The sequence below is a fragment of the Struthio camelus genome, chromosome Z (assembly GCF_040807025.1).
Source record: "Struthio camelus isolate bStrCam1 chromosome Z, bStrCam1.hap1, whole genome shotgun sequence".
Classification (NCBI taxonomy): domain Eukaryota; kingdom Metazoa; phylum Chordata; class Aves; order Struthioniformes; family Struthionidae; genus Struthio; species Struthio camelus.
In genome coordinates this window covers 65,475,650-65,499,058 of record NC_090982.1, presented here as the reverse complement: position 1 = coordinate 65,499,058, position 23,409 = coordinate 65,475,650, and the positions used below count along the sequence as shown (strand labels likewise).

Below are 23,409 nucleotides of genomic sequence, written 5' to 3'. Positions count from 1 at the left end.
TATACTTAAAAATTAGTTAGGAAGTGATCTATCTTCATGCATAAGGAATCTTTATAAGAGCAGAGAATTTAATGAAGAATAGGCATAAATTCAGAGAAAATAGCACCCCACATTAAAAAATTTATTATTATACATTTAATTATACATTTGTTAAGACATTTATTATACTTAATTCATCCACATTTTAAAACTGTGTGCAAGATGTTTTTAAAAGTTAAGAAGCATGGAACACACAGTGCCCGCTTTAACTTTTACATGACAATTTGCATAATAAAATGAACAAGCTACGAACTCAAATTGAAATCCTATCCAGATCCTACCGAAATAATGGGCATGCTGCCATTGACCTCAGAGCATGAATAATCATGCCCTTTGTTAGGACAGCTTTGTGTAAACTAGCAGAAACTGAAGAATACTGAATACTAAAATTGAATGGATATGATGTTGCCACTAAAAATTAATTTACAACCTGTCTTAATTAAAAACACATGCTTTCATGTATTCTTATATAGAAGTATTCTAATAAAATCTAGCCATAAAGTTGAGCTAAATAGTCCAGACTGATGTTTAAAAAAGGAAGAAAACATGAAAATGTAGTATATATTCATGTGTGGTGAGACAAAATTTATGCAACAGATTGCAGACAAAATCCAAAGTTGGTGAAAATCCAAGGTAGAAATTGGCCTAATACGTTTTTCTGGATTGTTAAGAATGAGGAGCACAACTACTCACTTGCATATGTACTATTCTGCCAGTCATTGTAAGTTGTGAAAAGAGCACTGATACTGTACTTAAGCAAGGGAGCACAGGAGAAAAGAAAAAATAAAAGAATGCTAGGATTCTACTCAGACTACTAAGAAAAATTAAAAATGAAAAGCTTTTAAACAACTATGCTCAAAAAAAAAAAAAAGGGGGGGCAAAATATGACATTTCGAACTGCTAGAAAGTCCTTCCTTAGATATCTGGCCAAGCAGTAACTGAGTGTTCTAACAGATATCCCAAACTATTACCACCAAACATTTCCTGGAAAATCATTTGAACGGTTTTATGACCCTTTGTGCAACTCAGTCAGAAGGTAAATGCCTGAAGAGGGGAGAATGAATACATATAAACATACAATCACAAAAAAGCATTTTTCATTACTTCTGTAGTAAACTGAGCGTGTAAAAGGAAAAGGTCTACTCCTAAACTACAGCAAGCATAGTACACCACTACTATCAACGAAAATATAGCTTATTTGGTAATTTATAAACTTATCCCAATGCACTTTTAATTACTGAAGGCTTCATTGGGTCATTTAGACAAAGCCTTAAATAAGGGGCAGTGATGAGTAGTACTGCCCACGTTGCGTGCTTATATATATTCTCAATTTTCCAGTTCAGGAAATCATTTGGTACGTGATCAGTTCCACTCAGTCCATTTGTTACTCAGTGAGCACATCTTAGGGATGTTTGTGGGATTACGCTCAAAATTTCTGTCTTAAATTGAGAAAAAAAACGTTATTTTTCTTTTTACTCAATATTAAGTATTTCAGGGCATCTAGTGCATTAACAAAAAAAAAACAAAAATCAAAAAACAGCTTTCAGACTTGTATCCAGTCAAAACATGAAAGCTTGAGCTTAACTTCATGACAATTATTTAATTCCAAATCCAGAAAAATGACTAAACACATTTTGCCCATCTGGAATGGATTAGGCAAACTCTGGGTATACCTTCCCCACTCTTCTACCGTCACAGACACAAACCTTATAAAGTAAGAATACACACCTGCTAACCAACCAACTGTAAATTAGAGTCAGCTAACTGCATTACAAATTAAAAATAACGGGTTCTTTTAGTGATTAGAAAACATTCCATTCACATAGTGTGCTTGTTAATTAGCTGCAAATCACCTGCTGGCTGACATTTGCCATGCAATAAGCAGTTTTTCAGATTCACATTATAGCTACTTTATTGTTCCATGCCAGTTCCTTGAAATCCCCCAGAGTCTATTTGATTCCTTTCAGCTACAAAAAAAATCCATTAATAAACTTTAAAGATACAATTGACACCAATCTCCTCTCCCTATACCCAAAGCAATTCACAGCTAAGAGTGGAAAACAGAATTGCATTTTAGGCCTTATTCTGTTAAAGTGTGAAAGAAAAATATTTTTAAAAAGTGTAACTACCATAAACAGGAATTATGTAACATGTTGACTGATTTTATTAATTCATATCTAATATTTTTCTATGTTACCTGTATTATCTGATTTATTTTTCTACCATCATTTCACAGCCTACTGCCTCTCAGCTCACAGAAAATTGATGAGGGAAAATTCTATGCTGTTATCTTTGTATACGTTTTTTCCACGTTGAACCTGCGGGGCTTCCAGTCTTGGAACATGGCTCTAGATCCATTATATCTAAACCAAATAAATCATGTACATGAAGACCCTGCACTGCTGTAATGGCTCACAGTTTTTACTATGCTATACTTCTCAGTCAGTCTCCCCTATGTCAATCTTAAGGGATATCCTTTGGAACGACTATCTCAAGTTTTCCTTAGGATAGCGTAGACTTACAAAATGTTTTCGAGACAATAGTAAGAACGCAGGAACTGTGGAGTTGGGTGCATATCTAGCACCAATACACTGATTATATCAGTGGTTGGTAGATGTCTAAAAATGGGTATGAGGAACATAGCATGTACAGAAACACACGGACAAACACTCCTGTTACGCAAAGCGCCATGCAAACAAGATCAAATATCTGACCTCCGTCAATCTACTGTAGCAGAGTCTTAGAACACTTCAAGGGTGTTTTTTTTTTCCTCCAGAAATATATCAATTTTGTATACGCAAAGAGATTTTCACTTCATTTCCCTGAGAACACAGAAGCATAGGAAATCCAGTGTTACTATCTGAATAGAGTGCCTGAAAGCACTCCTTGCATTTTAAATATCTGCAGAGATAGAAACGAAGGAAAGCAGATCCATCTCTGCTTTTCAGTTCTCTTTCTTAGAGGAGTACTCTCACATCTGCAGTCCGGGGGAGAGTAAGTCATACAATCACAGAACGGTTGAGGTTGGAAGGGACCTCTGGAGATCATCTAGTCCAACCTCCCTGCTCAAGCAGGGTCATCTGGAACACATTGCACAGGATCGCGTCCAGGCAGGTTTTGAATGTCTCCAGCGAAGGAGACTCCACTACCTCTCTGGGCAACCTGTTCCAGTGCTCCGTCACCCTTACTGAAAAAGGGGTTTCTCTTCACATTCAGATGGAACTTCCTGTGGTTCAGTGTGTACCTGTTGCCTCTCGTCCTATCGCTGGGCACCACGGAGAAGAGACTGGCCCCATCCTCTTGACACTCTTCCTATTGATCAGATCCCCTCTGTCTTGTCTTCTCCAGGCTGAACAGGCCCAGCTCTGTCAGCCTTTCCTCACAGGAGAGATGCCCCAGTCCCCTCATCATCTTTGTAGCCCTCCGCTGGACTCTCCCCAGTAGTGCCATGTCTCTCTTGTCCTGGGGAGCCCAGAACTGGACACAGCACTCCAGGTGAGGCCTCCCCAGGGCTGAGTGGAGGGGCAGGATCACCTCCTCCCTCGACCTGCTGGCAACACTCTGCCTAATGCACCCCAGGAGACCATTGGCCTTCTTGGCCACAAGGGTACATTGGCTGGCTCATGGTCAACTAGTTGTCCACCAGGACTCCCAGGTCCCTCTCCGCAGAGCTGCTTTCCAGCAGGTCGGCCTCCAACCTGTACTGCTGCGTGGGGTTATTCCTTCCTGGGTGCAGGACCCTGCTCTTGCCTTTGTTGAACTTCAGGAGGTTCCTCTCTGCCCTCTTGTCCAGCCTGTCCAGGTCCCTCCAAATGGCAGCACAGTCTTCTGGGGTATCAGCCATTCCTCAGCAAACTTGCTGAGGAGACACTCTGTCCCTTCATCCAGGTCACTGATAATTTAAACAAGACTGGACCCAGTACTGACCCCTGAGGGACACGGTTAGCTGCAGGCCTCCAACTAGACTTTGTGCCACAAATCATAACCCTCTGAGCTCTGCCATCCAGCCAGTTCTCAATCCACCTCACCCTCCACTCATCTAGCCCACACTTCCTGAGCTTGCCTATGAGGATGTTATGGGAGACAGCGTCAAAAGCCTTGCTGAAGTCCAGGCAGACAACATCCACTGCTCTCCCCTCATCCACCCAGCCAGTCATTCCATCATGAGGCTAGGAAACTGTCCTGACAGAGCAATTTGAGATAGCCTTTGTACAGAAAAGTCTTTGCAAACAAGTTTTGAAGCCTAGGAAAAGTGGAAAACTGCCTCAGAAAAGAAAAACAATCTTGGACCTGGAGAGTTCTGGCTGGCCCTGTATCACTCACTAACAAATGTCTTAACTACCACAGGAGCTAATAGGGAAATGCTACTTGCTATTATAGAATAAAAATATATTACCAATGAGCATACATTATGCATGAACAACTGACATGCAAAAGAGTAATTGTGCCCACAAAGCGTGTTTCCTTCTAAGACTACTTTTCAGACACTGTAATTTCCAAATCATCCCTTGCTGCCTAAACCCCCTAAATATTATAAAAATGAAAGGCATTACTGCAGTTAGCTCTGCATAGGTATGCAAAACGAAACAAGAAACCTTTCGCCCCTCTCTCGAACCTCTGCAGAGATGCCAAAAAACAATATAGTTCTTGAGATCACGGACCATGAGACTTACGAGAGTTTAGGATTGCTGCCATATACCTTCTCCCACCTTGGAAAAGCATTGTGCTGAGGAAGCATACCTCACGCTCTTATACGAGAGAGAGTACACCTTGCCTCTGAGAGCATATGAATAAAGGGAATGACTAACTGAAGCACCATGAAGTTTCAGGAAGTGAATCTCATACATATACAATAAACATCAGCCAGCTCTGTAAATTCTCTTTCGAAATTTGAAAAATTCACTCACTGTGTAATGATGCTAACGCCTCCTGTACAGACCTCAGTAATGTTGCAAGAAACACGTTGCATACTAGTACCTTTTGTATACATATCTGTTAACAGTAGCCATATCACACTGCTTAGCAATACACTTACTGAATTGTATGTACAGTGGTGCCTGGCAAAAATGCAGGAGTCTGTGTTAAGAGAGCTCCTTCACTGTCTCGCACAAAAATAAACATGTACAAGCCCATTTAAAACTGGAGAAATAGAAAAATTATACATACCATCTGTGGCATTATCCATTTTTACTGACACTGCTCTAAGCTACAAGCGTGTTTTTGGCTTAAACAATAAAAGCAGACTACGGCCCCAATTCTTTCTTCATGTAAATAGCGATTCTTCACAAAAGAAGGGCCACCAGTTCAGTGGGGCTGCTGAACAAATTCTGGTTGAAGTAGTAAGCTACTCGTACAGCAAACTCAAGTAGAATCCAATCCAAGTTAAACATTTCTACATTTCAAGGTAGAAGCCATTAATTTCAGAAGTTGTATCTACACAAGTGCATCATTAGCACAATAGCATAGGAGAGAAAGGGAAAAAAAAAAGTCTCCAAAACCATCAAAGTTTCACAAAAGAAAATCCTGGGGAGTGTTTTGTGAGGTTTGGAATCAACTATTCTCCTGCATAAAGCACTAGGTCCCTCAAAGAGATCTTGATACTTTTGCAAAGCATAGTGGATTTCTTCTTCTTCTTAAAAAGATAAAATCAAGTCTTGATATGTGATACTACCAACAGGAGACGACATTTCATGCAATGACTTTTAAGGAGCAAGATTATGAGATTACCTATCTCTTTAAATGAGTAAAGTTCAAAGTGTTTGTTTAAAACATTTGGATCTTAAGAACCAAGTTCTGTCCCTCTGAAGACACACATGCGCATCTCAACTTCCCCCTGCAACTTTCTTCTCTATGGGCTGCTTTTTACTTGGTCTGCAGACATACCAGCAGCAAAATTAATAGCTATGGATATTCCCTCCTAGCAAGGAGAGAGTCCACCTCCACAAAGTTTATACAGTCACATATATTATTTGGCAAAACAGCTATTTAGTACCCAGACAGAAAAAACTATTCATCCTGAGTTATAAAGAAATCAAATATTAAAGATCTCTTAGGGCGTAAAAGAAAAGATAGATTTCTGAATTTTGCTATCCTCCGCTGCCTATTACAAACTAATACAGAAAGTAAGACGACACCTTCGGCCCTCCCCATTGTGCACAACAAGAAATATTTTTGTAATATACACACTTACAAGTTAACGGAGGCATTGCGGAGGAGTTCCATGATTTAAAAGTGCCAGGAACATAAAATTATGAACAGTTTTAACAACTTTCCTATTTTACTATCCTTAGGGTTAAATAGAAGAATCAATTCATTGAAATGGGAGGGAAGCTGGGATAAACTTTCCTCTTCAAAAATAAGTAACAAAATATTATAGCACATATTGTGGCCTCCAAAGTTTTGTGTTCGTAAGGTAAACTAGTTAGACCATTATTTCCCAGGGAGTTTCTGAAGAAACAAGTAGTCAGGAGGCTACCAGACAGGGTTTTATAAAAATCAACAAATATACAAGAGCTAACTTTAAAATGACAAATAGGTACTTCTGAGGTTTGGGGAGGCGGAAATAAAACTTGGTGCAAGTTTTGAGAGTCTGTGTAAAGGAACAAATTAGAGAACCTGACATTAGCTGTGCTAAAAAGTGAGATTATTTGTGATGCCAGTACAGGATCAAATACAAAGAGTAATTTTTGTACACGAAGGGACTGAAGAGATAAGAAAAATCATATGTTTTCACCCTGTTTCTGCTATTGTTTTAATATCAAAGATAATTTTTTTAAGGATCAGCTAGGTTTAAAGTGAAAAGTCACTTCATGGAAAAAAGATGACACTGTCCAAACAGCATTACAATATTAACCTACTTCATAATTAAGATCTATCAGCTTAGTATTTTACTCCCCCCCCAACAAAAAAGAATCCTATTTAGATAATTACAGGGTAAAATACTATGTCTGAGACTTAAATATGGTCTCCAACAAAAAAGTCTAGGTGAAATTTCAAATAGTGAGCTCTATACCAAAATGCAGCTCTCATTCTTTTAATACCTTCATTCAACCACAGTCTTATATTGCAATAACATAAAACATTTAACTTGATTTAAAACACAGAAAATATGAACAAAGTCCTGAAGAAAACTGAAAAAGAAAGGCAAAAGCAGAGCATCAGTCACAAAAGTATTATCAGTGTTCTGGGTAATTGCTAGTCTTAGCGCACAAGGTCACCCAAGACCCTGAGACTCTGTAATAAGCACCCTACGCAAGGCCTACTACCTACCCTTGGTTTACATTATCAAAACATGTCTAATTCTTATTGATTTTGGGGATGCTCAAAAGCTCATCAGTAAAACTGAAGAAAGATGCTATAGCATTAGGAAATGCTCTTGCAAATTATCCTTCTTTTTTCATGCCTACAGCATAAACACTGGCAGCACTGAAAAAGCAAAATCCACAGTCCCAATATTCACCATCATTCACTTGCAGCAGAGACTGCAAGTTTTTTTTTTTTTTAAACTGTATTTGTGCAAGTAATACCATCCTTTTCGCTCTCCTAATTGGGAATCTCGCCCTTACTTGGACCAGTCGCTTATCTGCCTTGTAGCTTACAAGCAGCTAAGAAGTTTTCTTCAATCCCCTAGCTACTTTGCAAGAAGTGCTCTGCAGGGTGCAGGGCGCCTGCAGGACCATGGCACACGCCCATACACCAGGCTGCTAGGCTCTAGTTCGAAGACTAGAGGCTCAGCTTGCACGGTAACGCTGTCTCCACGGGACCAAGGACAGTCGCTTGGGAACACCTCCATGCCAGTGAGGCTACCTGGCTTTAGGGTACAAAAGCACCCTAAGCACCCATACGGCATGAGCACCCATAACACTATTTGTCCCAGATCAGAACATGCCATCTCTGAAAGTACCACACAGGAAAGCTATCTGTTGCTAAGAAAAGCTGAGGTGTTGTCTTTATTTGCATGTATGAAGAGAGTCTGACTCTTTTTCTGAATAGCTTTGTCCCATATTTCAGATAAAGATTAGCATAGGTGGGAACTTAAGCATTCATCCAGGGCTAGGTAACATCTTCATGTAAGTTAATTACTTTCTGAACAACATGGCTTTGATCAACACAGAACTATTCATACCACTGAACTGAAACTTCCCCGCTTTCCATAAAATATTAACAAATACAATGATCATAACAAAAATAGTTCCACGTCAAATTCAACGAAAGCATAAGTACTCCACACAAAGCAGAGCAGCATCAATGGGAAATTCAGGAAATTAGCTTCAAAATACTCTGTATTACAGTAGCTAAAAAATAACCTTGACTTTGGTAATACAGGTTCAAATTCATTCAAACAGGAAGGAAGAACTCTCCAAGATGTTAGGAGTTTAAGGCACTGCAACTATACCCTTTTCTAATATACACAATGCTTTAATTCTAGTTCATCAGGTAAATGTCCAGAAAGGAATGGAAACAAATCTTTTTTCCACTATTTCATTTTGAACTATTTAAAATTAATGTATCTACATGTTAAATTAATACAAATGTATATCTTTATTCATTCTAGCCCAAAAGAAAAAAAAAAAATCCACTTTTCACATAAGCTGACAATTTATTGCTAGAGTCAGCATAGTTAGCATTTTCAGTAAGAGCCGATTATTCCATTCAAATTTTTTCATGTAGCCTTTGGGATTTTTATAATTATTATATGAAATAAATGAAAGAAGCATTCCATCATGAAAGCAAATCACTGAACTTAAAAGTTCAGCAACGCTTTTAAAGACAGGTATTACTAGTCTGTTGATACTGCATTGGGAGGTTTTACTTTTTTAAGATGTAGATATATATTTAGAGGAGTAAACAGTTATTTTTATAACTCTTACATCCTTTTTAAGTTAGCATACACAAGTCCTTCAGAAACTTTGTAGTACAGTAGATAATTAAATAATAAGTCCCTCTCCCATAATAAGGTCTTTAATATTCACTACTTACTGACAAAAAATTATCACTTTCAATGGGTATCATTCACATTCTCTGGAAACTTGCTCCTATTGAAGTTAAAGGCCATCCTAACATTGATTTATGCCTTGTCCTGGAACATACATCTGTTCATATCTGTGCTAGGAACATCCTACCAGAACGGGAAAGCCGGCATAGAATATATAGTAATAAAACACATTTCAGCAGAACAGTGAAAGAAAAACAACTGTACTTTGCAGTGCCAGAACACCACCAACAATCTCAAGTTATTCAGTTACACCAGTAGAAATTCAATGTTACCAAAGCAGCTCATGTATACTGGGAGGCTTCAGACACAATCATACCACCAAGAGATTACAATTTTTCACTCCAGGACTAAATTATGCCAGTAGAAGTCTGACACGAAGCCACAACTCTAAACATGTACTTAATTTCACATATGTGAGCAGCCCTAGTTAAGTTAATGGGACTATTTGTATGCATAAAAATGGACATAAACAGAGGTCTCTGCAAAAATCAAGACCTTAGACTGTAACTGCATTTTATTTTGAATTTTATTCCATTTTTAAAAATATTATGACAGACTTTTTTATACTTACTGGACTATAACAGTTCTCTACACTTTGACATTTAATCGTTCTAATTATTTTATGTGGTCAATAGCACCACAAAGTAAAAATTATATTTAAAAATATGAACATACAAAATACATAGAGCTTAATTAGCTTTTCTTTCCATTGGAAAAAGTTGTTCCTTTCAAAAAAAAAACCATCACTACCCCCCAAAATACAACCACTATTACACCTTTTATGCAAAACTCCAAGTAAGACTTATTATTTTGAAAAGGTCTGCAGTGAACATAATGATTCCACAGACAGGTCACACACAGAGCCGTACAGAAATTGTCCTGGAAAACAGAAACTACAATAAAGGAGATCCCAACCCAAATTAGTGCTGCTGCACCTGCTGCTACTTTAACATGTAAAGGAAGGAAAGAATACTGTCCTTTAACAACTGGAAACAAATAAAGTACAGTTGCTTACTCACAACTGTAAGCAGCAATACACTGATGTTTAACCAAGAATGCAAGATTACAGAGCAAGCATTGCTGAATCTGTCACAGTAACAGTGGAGTACAAGCAAATGTGCACATAGCCAGGCTTTGAAAGTAGCTATTGAAAAAGACAGCTCTCATCTCAATTAAGCATAATAAATAAAAACAACTACCAAGCAGATTCTAACATTGCTTCAATCTGCAAGATCCTGTTGTTTCAGCAGAAAAATACTAATTTACAATAGCTGATGCTCTGGCTTAGAATTCTTACTAGAAAAAACATTATATATGGTTAACAAAACATTTCCCATGCTGTTTTGTCCCCCATAATTTGAAGAATTTTTTTTTCCAATTATAAAACTAGAAAATGTTCAGTAAGATCCATCTGTTCTATCAGAATACTTTCCATTGGCAGTTACGAAATGAGCAATAACAGCAGAGGCAAGTAATCTGTAGATCTTACCTTTCCAAATTCGTAATCTATATTTTAAGTCTTACATATTTGAAACAAGCCATCTGTTAATTCTTCTCCTCCTAAGATTACCTGCCAGTTATATTACTTTAAAACTAGCCTCTATATAAAAGTAAAAACAAGAAAGCTACAGAAAGAAAATAAAATAAACACAATACTTATAATGACCATACCTAGTAATAAGAACCGCATTATCATGGTGGGCAATCCCATTTTCTGGAATGGTGTTTCCATCACTTTGGTGGGAGAGAATGGATTTCTGCCACTTACAGAAGCTATCGAGGGACTTGTCTGCATGGTGGTTTATCTCCAAGTTTGGCTGCAATACAACATGCATACCAGAAATGTTCCAAACAAATTACTAAGGTCAGTTGTTAAGCCTTCCGAAGACTAAAATGGGACTATAATTAGAAGCAGTGGTTTCTAGGAATAATCTCTTCTTGCCAAATTTTATCTGTGTAAAAGCTGACCCAAAGTTCAGTTGTGTACTACTGAACAGGCATTCTTTCTGCTTCAACTTTAATAATGATTATGTCAATATAAAAAATTCAGAATATCAAAACACAGAGCTAAAAATAAAACTGCTATCCCTGAAGGTGTATTAATATTCACCTGAAGCAATGCACAGATATCTTTGGGATGGCACGTGAGGAAATATTCCTTTGAACTGTTTTATCTTGATTAAAGTACTGAAAGATTACAAGACAGGTTTTGTACACAAATGCAGCCATTTCAAGTAATAATTAAATGAAATCTATAATGTTATTCAATAGAGTGCCTTCTACTTCCAGGGATATAAAATTTAAGTGCAACAACTCTTACCTGATCTTCAGTGAGGACAATTAAACGAGTCACTATAATATTCACAACGTTTCCTAGACTGGAATCACGATAAAGTTTGGCAACCTGACCTCCAGAAAATAAGAAAAGGCACAAAGTCAGACAAGAAACACTATTCATTTCATAAGTGACTAAAAATTAACCTATATTCCTGCTAAATGTAATTTCATAATGTTCATTGCCTCTACCATCTGAGCAAGAACTATTTTTGGACCAACAAATGACCATTCAGTAAAACAAAATTCTTCCATCCTCTTTTTCACTGAAAGCTGTTTATATCTTGTTTCATAACCCATCCACTTTAAGGAGCATTTAGGGTCTTGATTTAAACAACAGAATAAAACTGCATAATCTCTCAATGTAGTCATATGAATTTAAAATTAAAGACAAAGACAATTTAAAAGTGATCACAACATACTTCTTGACAGAGTCAGTACTGCATTTTTTCCATATTAATAGTCCATATTTTTCAACTATTAATTCCTGCAAGCTGATACATATTTCAAGGCGTTATTCATACCAGTAAATAAACCCAGCATTTTATAGTTACTTATGATTTCAGAAAATGAAAGCTACATGCATGAGAGGGAACAAACACAAAGAGGGATCAAACTTACAATATTCATTACACTCAAAATGTAATGCTCAATGTCTTTGCGACCATGGTATCCCACCATCATTTTGTCTGCTACTACCAGCGTCTCCACAAATCGTTCAAGGCTTACTGATCTCTTCTGTCGACTGTGACTACTTAACGTATCATTGACTGGAAACGAAGTTGGAAAAGCAGATGCATCACTCATCCACCAAGGCTTACTGCTTCTTGTGAGGTCTTCTAGGAACCAAAACAATTAAACACTTCAGAGGGGTTCCTACTAAAACTTGTGCAAATACAGCTGTTTTATGTTGAGATTATAATCTTAAGGTTTATAAAAACAATAAGCCTTTCTTGAGGCAAGGAAAAACTAAATCTATTTGCTAAATATATATATACACACACTTGATTTTAAAGTAACATGCAATGCAGAATAAAATCTTTGTATAGATAGGTTCTCATTCTTAGCTTTCCTCAACACGGTTTAAGGTAACAAATCAGCCTCTTCTCTTAAAACATCTGCACAGCTATGTTAATATTAAAGATTAAATACAGCTAAGCATGAGTACATGTCAGGATTTTAAAGATAAGAACAAGAGTGCTACAGTATTTGCAAAAAAGCATACTGGAAACCAAAAATACAAAATTAAGGTAAAAGGAATCCAAATACACTAAGGAATTAAACAATCTGATAGTTCACCAAAAAAAAGCTATTTCCCTGCTGTAAAATTACACAGTTATCAGCACATTATGATTACTGCGTAATAGTATTTGGCCAAATAAATTACTTCTCTTTCTAAAAAAGTGAATATATATTATTTACCTCATGAATTAACTATTATGAGGAGCTTTAAATGGCCTGACACAGGATAATTTTATAGTTATTGCTAACATTAACTTCAATTCAAATACATTGATTCTTGTACTTGTAAAGTTCAAATAAATATATTTTGCTATAGAAAAAATAGCATTTGTATACAACAGACTGAATATTAAAAAAACAGTTACAATTATCAGCAAAATAAAACTCTATGAACTTTATTTGAATTCCTGGCCTCAGTGCAAAATAGAATCTCACAGAATCATTGAGGTTGGAAGGGACCTCTGGAGATCATCTGGTCCAACGCCCCTGGCTCAAGCAGGGTCCTCTAGAGCACATTGCCCAGGATCACGTCCAGGCGGGTTTTGAATATGTCCAGGGAAGGAATCCCCCCTACCTTCTCTGCAAAACTGGCTTTTCTATATGTAAAAAGTATCCATTTTACATATCCATTTTCCACACAGAACCTACATTGATCTCAAATGTCAGTTTATTAAAGGACATAATTAGGCCCCCTTTCTGCAAATAGGATTAGAGAATACCTATTCTTGCTAGTTATGGATGAACATAACATTAGAAGTTAAATATACTCTTAAAATGACTTATTAAGAACTACTCATGTGACTACCAGAGTTACATCCTTATCTCTGCTAAAACCTGTTCAACTAAGAATTGGTTAAGATAGGACCACTTCCTTCTGTGAAAAACAGCTTTATGCAATTCAGCTAAACACCCTATTTTCAAAGGGCAGCAACTACAGTACAAAGGATGTATATTCAGGTCAAAACTTGGTATACAAAGCTTCATCGTTCCCATTGCAGTGCTGTTTCATAACTCCTGAGTCCACAGTGTTGGCTTTAAAGGTTGCATATTTTAGAAAAGTTCAAAAATGAAAATAAACCAGATAGTTGACAAAATGACAACAAAAATCCTCATCATTCTGCAAGCTTTAATAATATTAAACACCTTCTAAAAAATAGTATGGGGTATTAAAGCCTTTTGAGGATTCTGTAATCAATAGCTTTTTCCATGTTTTTTGTCTCTGTTTCAGGAAATCCAAAGTTGCTTTAATTGTTCAAAGATCTTAATCTCACCAAAGCAGTGATTTAGGAATGTCTGGAATTCTCTCTTACAACTTCTGTAGTAAAATTAAAAAGAACACTTGGTTCATATTCAAATAACAAACGTTGATATTTGAGGACTTCTGACGCTCTTACAATGCTAAAAATACTTTACAAACGCAACATTATTTCCACATTCATTCATAATTTTTCATTTATAAAGATGCAAATCTGCTTTAAACATTTGAAAACCAAAGAGCTCATGCAGAAATCTTTCAGAAAAAAAGACACTCTTTTGGATTTCTCTTGATACCATCTTTCAAACAAAGGTCTCGGAAGACGTCACAAAGAACAAACATTTTTCCTTTTCCTTTCAGGTGGAGGAGGTTAGGCTTTAGCTAGTCTCATAAGTAATGGGAAAGTTGAAAACCCTCCTAAGTACTTAGCTTCACCCTCCATGAGCTGTTGATACTTTTACTGCAAGCTTGCTAAATAAAGTTGACTGAATTTTCTTAAAAAGCTAGAGCATTTCAATAAAAGTTTGCAACATACTTAAAAAAAATTTCTTAGTAAATTATGTCATTTTCCTCCACATTCCTAGATGAAAAAAATCCCTTTAAACTAGCATTAAGATTGAACATTGGTATCAATAAGTAAAAGAAAACAATGAAAACAGAAAAACACTGTGATTATCTCCAAAATAAGTATTACAAAAGCAAGAAGTTTAGTTCTAAATCACAACTGAAAAGAAATCCAAATGTGTGCAGACACCAAGTTTACAACCGTTGTACCCACATTTGCCTAAGTCAGTCCTCTAATGATGCTGGGGTGGGGGTGCTGGGGGAAGAGGGGAGAAGATAACACACAAATACAAACAAATAAGATCTCACAACACTATAGAAAATTAACACACTAAAAACAACTGTGAGAATGTGCTGGTTTTTAGTATTTTAACAATGTATGTTAATGTATATACATGCTTTTTTTCTTTCTAGAATACTGTGTAAAATCTGGCATGAGTAAAATCCCTACATGAGGCAGCACGTAGTGGAGCCATCTCTAAATAATGCATCTGCCTCTTCTCAGGGTTCAAACGCCAATTTGATCTGAATCATATCCAAAGCAGTCTGTGTATTTGTAACAAATATACACATAAACACATACATACTTTGTTGTTGTTGCTTTTACTTCTTGCAACTCTAAAATTGCCAAACAAACAGAATTTCAACTTTGGTCACAAGAACATAACTTTTCAGTAGAGCAGCATATTCCTTAAGATTGTGCAAATGCAGAAATAATGGATCATAATGGAAATTCTTTTGCAACCGTAACATAGTTACATGTTATTAGGCATCAGTCAAAATAAAAATTTCAATAAAACATACAGTCAAATACGAATACCATCAAAAGCAGTCCATAATAAAATTTTTGTGGCAAACAAAGATAGAACATTTTAGCGTTCTGTCTCTGAAATATTTACAGTATTTTCGATCCCACAAAGCATTCAGTGCTTCTGCAAGATGCTCCAAAGGCCTTATATCCCACTGAAGTAACTGGAATTTGAAGCTGAACAACTTCCTAGCAACATCTTAATGATTTCCGCTACATTTAATAAGACAGTTAACTTAGTGACAATACATAAATGAAATACTAATTTAGTATTTTTTGATTTTAAAAAATTCTTACGTCTGATTGCTTAAAAATCTCATTAAATTTTTGGAAACCAACCACAATTCCATCCTATATTCTTACCCAAACTTAAACCATCTGTCAAATAGAGAAATACTTTTATCCTTGTCTCTCAAATTCTATCGGCCACCGTAGTTCTACTATGTACTGTGAAGTAATCCATCACTTGCTCACCCCAACAAATTCTGATCATCCTCTCACCTAACTCCCTGCTCCACTTTGTCAGTTATTGCAATTTGTCTCATGAGGGTCAGAAATAACACTCTCCTTGTCCCTTGTTTCAAAAAACCTGACCACATCTTGACAGAGAGCAGATGACCTGATAAATTCAGGTCTAGATGACACCAGGGGAAACTTGTCAGAAAGCAAGTAGTGGCACACCTACACAAGTAGACTCCTCCCCACACATCATACTGGTATAACTGTTTCAAATGGATAGATAAAATCAGTTTCCCATACAAAATAAATGATATACTAGCAAAAATACAGTTACAGTTTTGTTACAACTGCATTTACACTTAGGGACAAGTGTACAAACAAAAAAACCCCCACGAATGGGAGCGTTCAAAACTTCCAAAAATGGTCAAATACTGAACAAACTTCATCCTACTAGCAAAAGAAGATATTATTGTAAATCTGGCCTCAGTCCTAGGGTCCGAAAGCTGAGAAATTGAAAATTAGTATTTGACTTTATTTTTTAGGTATTCTGGTGATATTTTGCATGCCATGTCTCTTTGGGATAAAGGGTTTGAATAGTGCTCAGAAAATGAGTTAAAAGGTTTTAGTAGCTCACAAGAGAACATTAAAATAGTATTTCATCTTGAAACATAAGACCTTGCAGTTTAAGGTAATAAAAAAAGGTTTTCAGAAATTTTCAGTGAGTGGAAAAAGTATAGAGAACATCAGGTAGAGGTTTTGAGGAGAAAGACAAACTGAGATGAATGAGTATGAGCATAGTCTCCCACTTGCAAGATGCAGAGCTTTTGCATTTCGATGATTAAAGACTTCCGAATGTGACAGACACGAAAGCCCAGGGAACGCAGAGAGCTTCCAAGGACAGAGGGAGCATCAAATATGCAAAAGAAAACACATTAAAATTATCAGATGTTTCATAAGGAACGCATGCAAGACGCAAAGATCTGATGAGCCTAAGATCCATGAGACACACACCACCAGAACGGTTAGATGCCATCTCACCAACTAGCCACCAATGTTTCACCCTCACTTGGAGGAGGGTGACTTCCTAAGAATTAATCTAGAAGGTAACATCTAACAGAGGTCAGTATGTTTTCCTTTTCGAGGAACATTATAATGGTAAAAATTGCAGGGTCACACACTTCATGAACTTTTCTCTTATTTCAAGAGGTTTAAGTGCCCGCATTCCCTACACAATGAAAGAAAAAGATGGATGCTCCGCAGAGGTCTACTGTAATATGAATAAACTGGAGCACCCACATACAATAATAGTCTTATTTTACAATCAGTTAGTCATCCATTCCAAGTCTTGTAGCACACAGTAAAAATTAGAAGACTTGTACTGCAATCATGAGAAGAATGTAGATGAAATAATGCTCCCAAGAAGTTTGGTACAGGAAGTTTGACATTTCCTATGAGCCTAAACACAACTAACTGAACCACTCAGGAAAAACTCTTTCCCAAGCATGGGTCTTTACAGACAATTTGTGTTGCAAGTTCAGTTAGCTGCTGCCAGTAAAAGTTACAACCTCCAAAAGGAGAAGCTGAAAGAGGTAACATCAATGAACAATGATATTATTTTAATATTTGCCAACCTGTCCAACTGAATCTCATGCCCTGGACTAAACTTTTAAGAACAAGCTATTCTTGAGAACAATAACATAAACATTAAGATTAGATCATTTTTCAAGTACATGAAAAACATTATTTTAGCGCTCTAAAACAACTTGCCAGATTTACTCTAAGAAGAACTCAAGAAATCAGCTTTTGACTTAAGTTTAAGGAAGCAGAAATCATGTTAAAAGGATATTTGAAAAGTGTTTTTGTGGAAGTTAAACTGTGCTTTAAAGGCACAATCAAAACTATGTAGTCCTTCCTGCAGGGCACCTGTAAATCACCTACTCAGCTGTCATGGAATAACCTTAATTCACTGAACAAACAAACAAACAAAAAAAAAAACCAACAACAAAATCCCACAAACACATAAACATACACAAAAAACCCCACATCCCCACCACAGTATCAACACCTAAACCATCGTAAGCATGAAAGATTTGGAGACTCCTGATCAGTTCCAAATGTATTGCTAATAACACCACTAACAGATTTATAACATGTCAAGTTTGCACAAATGAGATGGAACACTTAAACCCTGAGCTGCAATACCTAGTCACTCAAGTAGCGCCTTCCAGTTCAGGAATGAAGCATATCTACAACACATTTTTGAGGAAGCCTGTGCTCATCGCTACACTGTACACAACACAGAAATAAAGCAAGACTTATCCCAGTGCCTTATCCTTCAAAAGGCACCATATTCTTGATCTGATTCTGAAAAAAATTGCAGAACTACTTTTCAAAGGGGCACACCACATCCTTGAAAAGGAAAATTCTTACTGCAACGTTCTCCGCTGTATCTAACACATCAACTAAAAAAGGTTTTAAAACACAAGCTATCATTTCTATAATTAAGTTATAATTTTTATATACATAACTGACATTCATCCTTTTTTACCTGAGACTCCACAGTGACCATGATCATAGGGGTGTTGTTGGCGCATGGTAGACTTTTTGTAAATAACATGAGGATGACCATTTTCATAATTAAAGTTGCTGGAATTTTTTGTTATATTCCTTAAAGGCTCTATAAAATATTCTTCATCTTCTGTAGCAATAACTCCATGCTTAAGGAAGAAAAAAAGAAAATAAATGCCTCAAAAGACAAAATATAAAACTAATTAGTGAGCTTAATTTACAGCAATATTTGACTATCATTAATTTCTGTGAAGAAATTCGCAACAATATACCAACAGAGGAAACAGTGTATGAGCCAGCTCTCCTCCACTGACTTTAGTGGGAGTAAGAGTATACTGATCCCTATAAGCAACACAAAGAATAAAGAAGAAAAAGAATTTAAAAAGAAAAGAATAAAAAAATCGCCCTACTTCTGGAGTTCTTTCCCAGCATCTTTGGTGGATGTGGTAAGAGAGTAAGTATATGACAAAATATCTGTTCACAGAGATGTTCCAAAACTACATGATTCATACCCGTTAAAAGTGATGCCAAGCCAAAATGGCCTCATTCAAAGGGTGAGTCCCATATGCCTCTATGATGGCATGCTAGTAGATCCTTAATGCCATACACTGCATACTGGAAAACTACATAAAGGACCTATTTTAGAAAATATTGTTCAGGGAAAACATTGTGTTCTACATCCAGATGCTGAATTCCAAAACTGAGCTAGAGCTATTAAAATCAAATTATGAGTATTAACTTAAGCTACACTATCTACAAAGCATTTATTCCTTAAAAGGTCTCACCACAGACCTTTGGCAGATCAGAGTTGTTGCAGACTATGTACCAGATCTCATTCCTCATAGCAAATGAACATTTTTCCCCCCCCCCTCACACAGCAGCGCAGAATGGTACATCTCATAATTTCACATTTGCGAACTCAGTTTCTTCCAAATAGGAAGTGGTTTATGGAAGAAAGGGGAGATTTCAGACCAACTATGCAGTTTCCTGAATCTTCAGCAATTAAAACTGAACTTTAGAAGAAAATCCAGCTTTGGGATCCTTTCGGATATTGAAATATTGGGGAATAGCCTGGACAGACGCCCAAATCTACATTTGCTAACTTAAAAATTCTGATATCTGTATCAAGAAATTTCTGAACATTATGAGAAAGAGGTACTGATCAGTCAGCAGACTGGGAAGCAGGAAATTCTGCATTCACATCCTGATTTGATGAATCACAAACTGATCTAGATCCCATTAAAGCCACTATAAAGACTGCTCAAGGTAACAAAAGAACATATTCCTAATTGTGAATTCATCATTATTTCACCCAATTCAAGAGGATTTAAGACTATTCAGACCTCATTCTCAACATATCATCTCATCTTCATCTTCATTCTCCTCATTCTCATCTTCAAGAATTAGTATATATTTATTTAAGCTCTGCAATCACTGATGTGTGTAGAAAGCCTGTCTCAAGATACTTCTTAAAGGTTGTAATTACCCTCTTACAGGAACAGCCAATACAGCTGTATATTTCTATTTCTGCTGCATTTTGTCTGTAAAGCAAGTCTTATGCATGGGTCTTTCTTCAGATGGGTTGTACTCCTCCAATGAGACCTCCAAGATACAAGTAACCATAGAGCACTTGTTCCATATCTGCTTTAAATAACCCAAAGCTGTTCAGAAGATTAGGGCTTGCCACTGCATTCTTGCTCAAGACCCTCCTCCTACTGCTCTTCTATGTACCAGCAGTCCATCCCTGTTCGCTCCCAGAACAACAGGATTTCAGTAACAACATACAACTTATAAAATAAAAAATCCTTTTAAACACTGCAGGAATAAATGTGTTTCCTCTAAATATACTCCTACTATGTATTTTGAAAACATATACGTTAATACATTTCATTTTTCAATTACACGTTTCCTACATAGTGACCATAACAATTAGCATTCCTCTTCAGTAATATTCTTCCATTATGAACTCAATTATTTACTACAGAAAATAACAGCACGGCCTAAATTCACCTGGACAATGTTGGTACAAAGTTTCTCTTGTAATGCCTTCTTGGAATCTAAGATGTCACTAAAAATAAATCACTTACTGGTACACTGCTGCTTAAACAGTCTTGAAAGTATAAACCAAACTGTAACTAGATTTGCCAGATGTGTGGAGAGAACCTTGACAGTCTGGATTGCATCCAGTCTGGATGTCAGACATCTGGGTTCAAGCGAATCCTGGGCCACTATGAGCTCTGCTATAATGTTCCCAGAGGAAAAAAGAGTCCTGCGGAGTGGTTCTGACCAATACCATCTGTTTTTTGCCAAGTCTGAGGAGACAGAAGTACCATCCCTACTATGGCCCTGCCTATGAAATAGAGAGGCCTTAACTCTTCCCGTTTGCGCTTAAGTCCAGTCACGTTACCAAGTCTAAGCATAACTGAGTCAGTTCTATCAGATACTGACATTAACAGTTCTAAGAGGTGATACGACCTCAGTGGAAGCAAGTCAATTCAGATGCCATAAACAACACTTAATTGCAACTTTTTCTAAATAAATTGTGTTTAAGAGAAAAAAAAAACTATTATGATTATCTGCAAACTACCACCCCAGCTCCTTCAAGTACTAGCAGTGAAGGCAGTCAGGAAACTATCACCAAATTTTTCTATGCCTAGTCAATATCTGATCTCATCTACCCAAACAGTACAGTCGTTTAACAAAAAGAGATTTTAGTAACACTTAGTTGAGGAACGGTAGACAAGCTTTAGCTTACACCTGCCACCAGGCAGTCAGAATATTATGCATGTGATCAGTTTCTGTAGCTAGCAGAGTGATTTGCTAAACAGTAGAAAGTCACTAGCCCTGTCTATAAGCCCTGCATATGTATATCATTTTAAACAGAACATATTAATTCAGCTTACAAACAAAACCGTTCTTCCAGTATTAAACTGGTGTGAGTGATCTCGTTGAATCGAAGTGAATTTTTAAGCACTAAATTCTGTATATTAGGCAATACCCCACTGAAAAACAGCGTTTATTCCGAGTTTAGAAAACGTATGTGGCTGGAGATGCTTCCATCGTACATGCATTCAGTAATGATGGGATAATAGTGGGAATTACACTATTATATGCAAATGAACATCTTAAACCCCATTTTTGGCCTATCATCTACTATTTGGCCAAAATTAAGTTTCAGTTGAAAAAGGGAGATTGAAATGATGTATTTTAAAGTATTTAAAGGAATTAAATGTCTTTTTTTTCAGTTTTGTTTTTACAGTCGAACTTTTAACAGTTTGCAAATTAAACTTCTGCTCTAAAGCATGAACGGTATCATTAAGACGCAAGAACGACCAGCAAAATGTTTTGACAAAAATATTATGAATTTAAGAAATAAGCTGAATGCCCCAAATAGGTTACTACAAGCAACATTCCGAAGATTGTTATCTAAAACAGATTGTTTGAGGTCCTGTGTTATCCAATCCCACTACAGACTGCCAACTCCTGCTAACATATATAAAGTCTGGATCCAGCAGCTAGACATGCTCAGACAGATCTGTGAATCCACATGGAGTTCCCCTGAATTTCTGAAAAGGAATCTTTTTGTGTCAAGCTGTCTAGCTAGGCCTTACCATACTTCAGATGTCCTCTATAATTCAGTTTGTTTCTATAACCAATGGTCAAGTAAGCACTTTTTCCACACAGTACTGTTTTCCAAAGTTTCTCCCTGCTTTACACCTTTCTAGCTTTATCTATTTTTAATACAAAATAATAGTAATGGAAACTTCTGAAAAAATCTCTGTGTTGTTCAATATCACTACAGCTGGTTCTCTGCTTCTGTGCCTTTTTATGACTGAAGAAGCAGGCTGCTTTAGCTTAGTGCATTCTTAAGTACAAAAAAAAAAAGTGATCTGGACTGGGACAGTACATTATGGAATTTACCTAAACACTTTAAAACTAGGAAGAGCTTATACATGATTTTCTGAAAGTCCATACTGCAAATACTTATCAGCAACAAAGAGAACTCCAGAAAAAAAAACAGAATAGTAGCTCAGGCTTTAATAATTTGGAAAGAAGAGAAATGATAAGTCATGAATTATTTTGCATATGATTTAAAAGTACTACTCAAGGTATCACATTATATGCAATTTACAATCTGTAAAAGTAGATGCCCTATTTAAGGTAGAATCAGCTTTCATATCAGCTAATTTAAGGCGCCTATGAACAATTTATAAAAATATAAATTTTTGAATATATGAAAAGAATATGGAGTTTTCTGGCAAAATAATTCTTCCTTTAACCACGTAAAGCTCATTCTTCTAGCTACAACCTCCTACTCGGGCTTTCTTAATCATTTTGTTTGGACAGAGACATCTGTGCTACCCAGTACAGTCCATGTAAACTTACATGCCATGGGAATATTGGTATTTTACATTAAACATCTCCTTGGAACCACAGTAGCCCCAAAATGAGATTTAACCTCCGATTCACTTTCCTAATAATAAATCACTTTCTGCAAATTTTAAAAGTATTTCCCGCTACTGGGCTTTTCAGCTCAAAATGAGAAAATCTGCCACAGCAGAAAACTTGCTAGAGCGTTCAATAAGAGCTTTGACACCTGAAGTGGGCAGAGGTGAATAAGAACAGGAAAAGTTTTGATTTCTGCTCTATTCCACTACCAAAAGCCCCAAAACTTTTCTTCTTTAAAACTTGTTCCGCTCATAATTAGACCGACCTCTCTCCATAGGGTAAAAGTCTCTCTTCTGCCAGCCTGCCACTGTTTCTTTTCTTCTTCCCTTCAGTATGACATAACCAGCTTAGACAATGCCTCAGCACTGCAACTGCTTTTGCCTCAGCCTTCTTGCTTTGCACTCAACATCTAAAGGCCTGAAAAAAACTGCTCTTTGCAGGATTTTTCCCGAGAGGGCCAAACGTGCAATCCATACACAAATGGAACATCCAGCGAAGCAACTATGAGTTCGGAAGCTAACAAGCTTGCTGGACAAGATCTTCAGGTCCCTCTCATGACTGCTCACTGGATTTTAGAGCGTTTATTACAACTTCAGATGAATTACAGCATAATTGGGGCCCAGCGGATGAAAACTACAAGAACGACACTCAGTAAGTTAGCAGCCTGTAGTCCTGGGGCACTAGGTAAAAGGAATA

At 36.7% G+C, this 23,409-nt stretch overlaps 1 protein-coding gene across 2 annotated transcripts in view; it reads right to left on the bottom strand.

The window, feature by feature from the left end:
* The window catches only part of LOC104146880 (A disintegrin and metalloproteinase with thrombospondin motifs 6), a 165,207-nt gene that overhangs the window by 132,451 nt on the left and 9,347 nt on the right, over window positions 1-23,409 (bottom strand). For both annotated transcript variants that reach the window (XM_009679158.2, XM_068927517.1), the window contains 4 exons: window positions 18,245-18,413; window positions 11,990-12,207; window positions 11,355-11,438; window positions 10,706-10,851 (listed from right to left, as the gene is read on the bottom strand). In XM_009679158.2, the coding sequence (XP_009677453.1) occupies window positions 10,706-10,851; window positions 11,355-11,438; window positions 11,990-12,207; window positions 18,245-18,413 (617 nt within the window). The remainder of the gene's footprint in view (window positions 1-10,705; window positions 10,852-11,354; window positions 11,439-11,989; window positions 12,208-18,244; window positions 18,414-23,409) is intronic.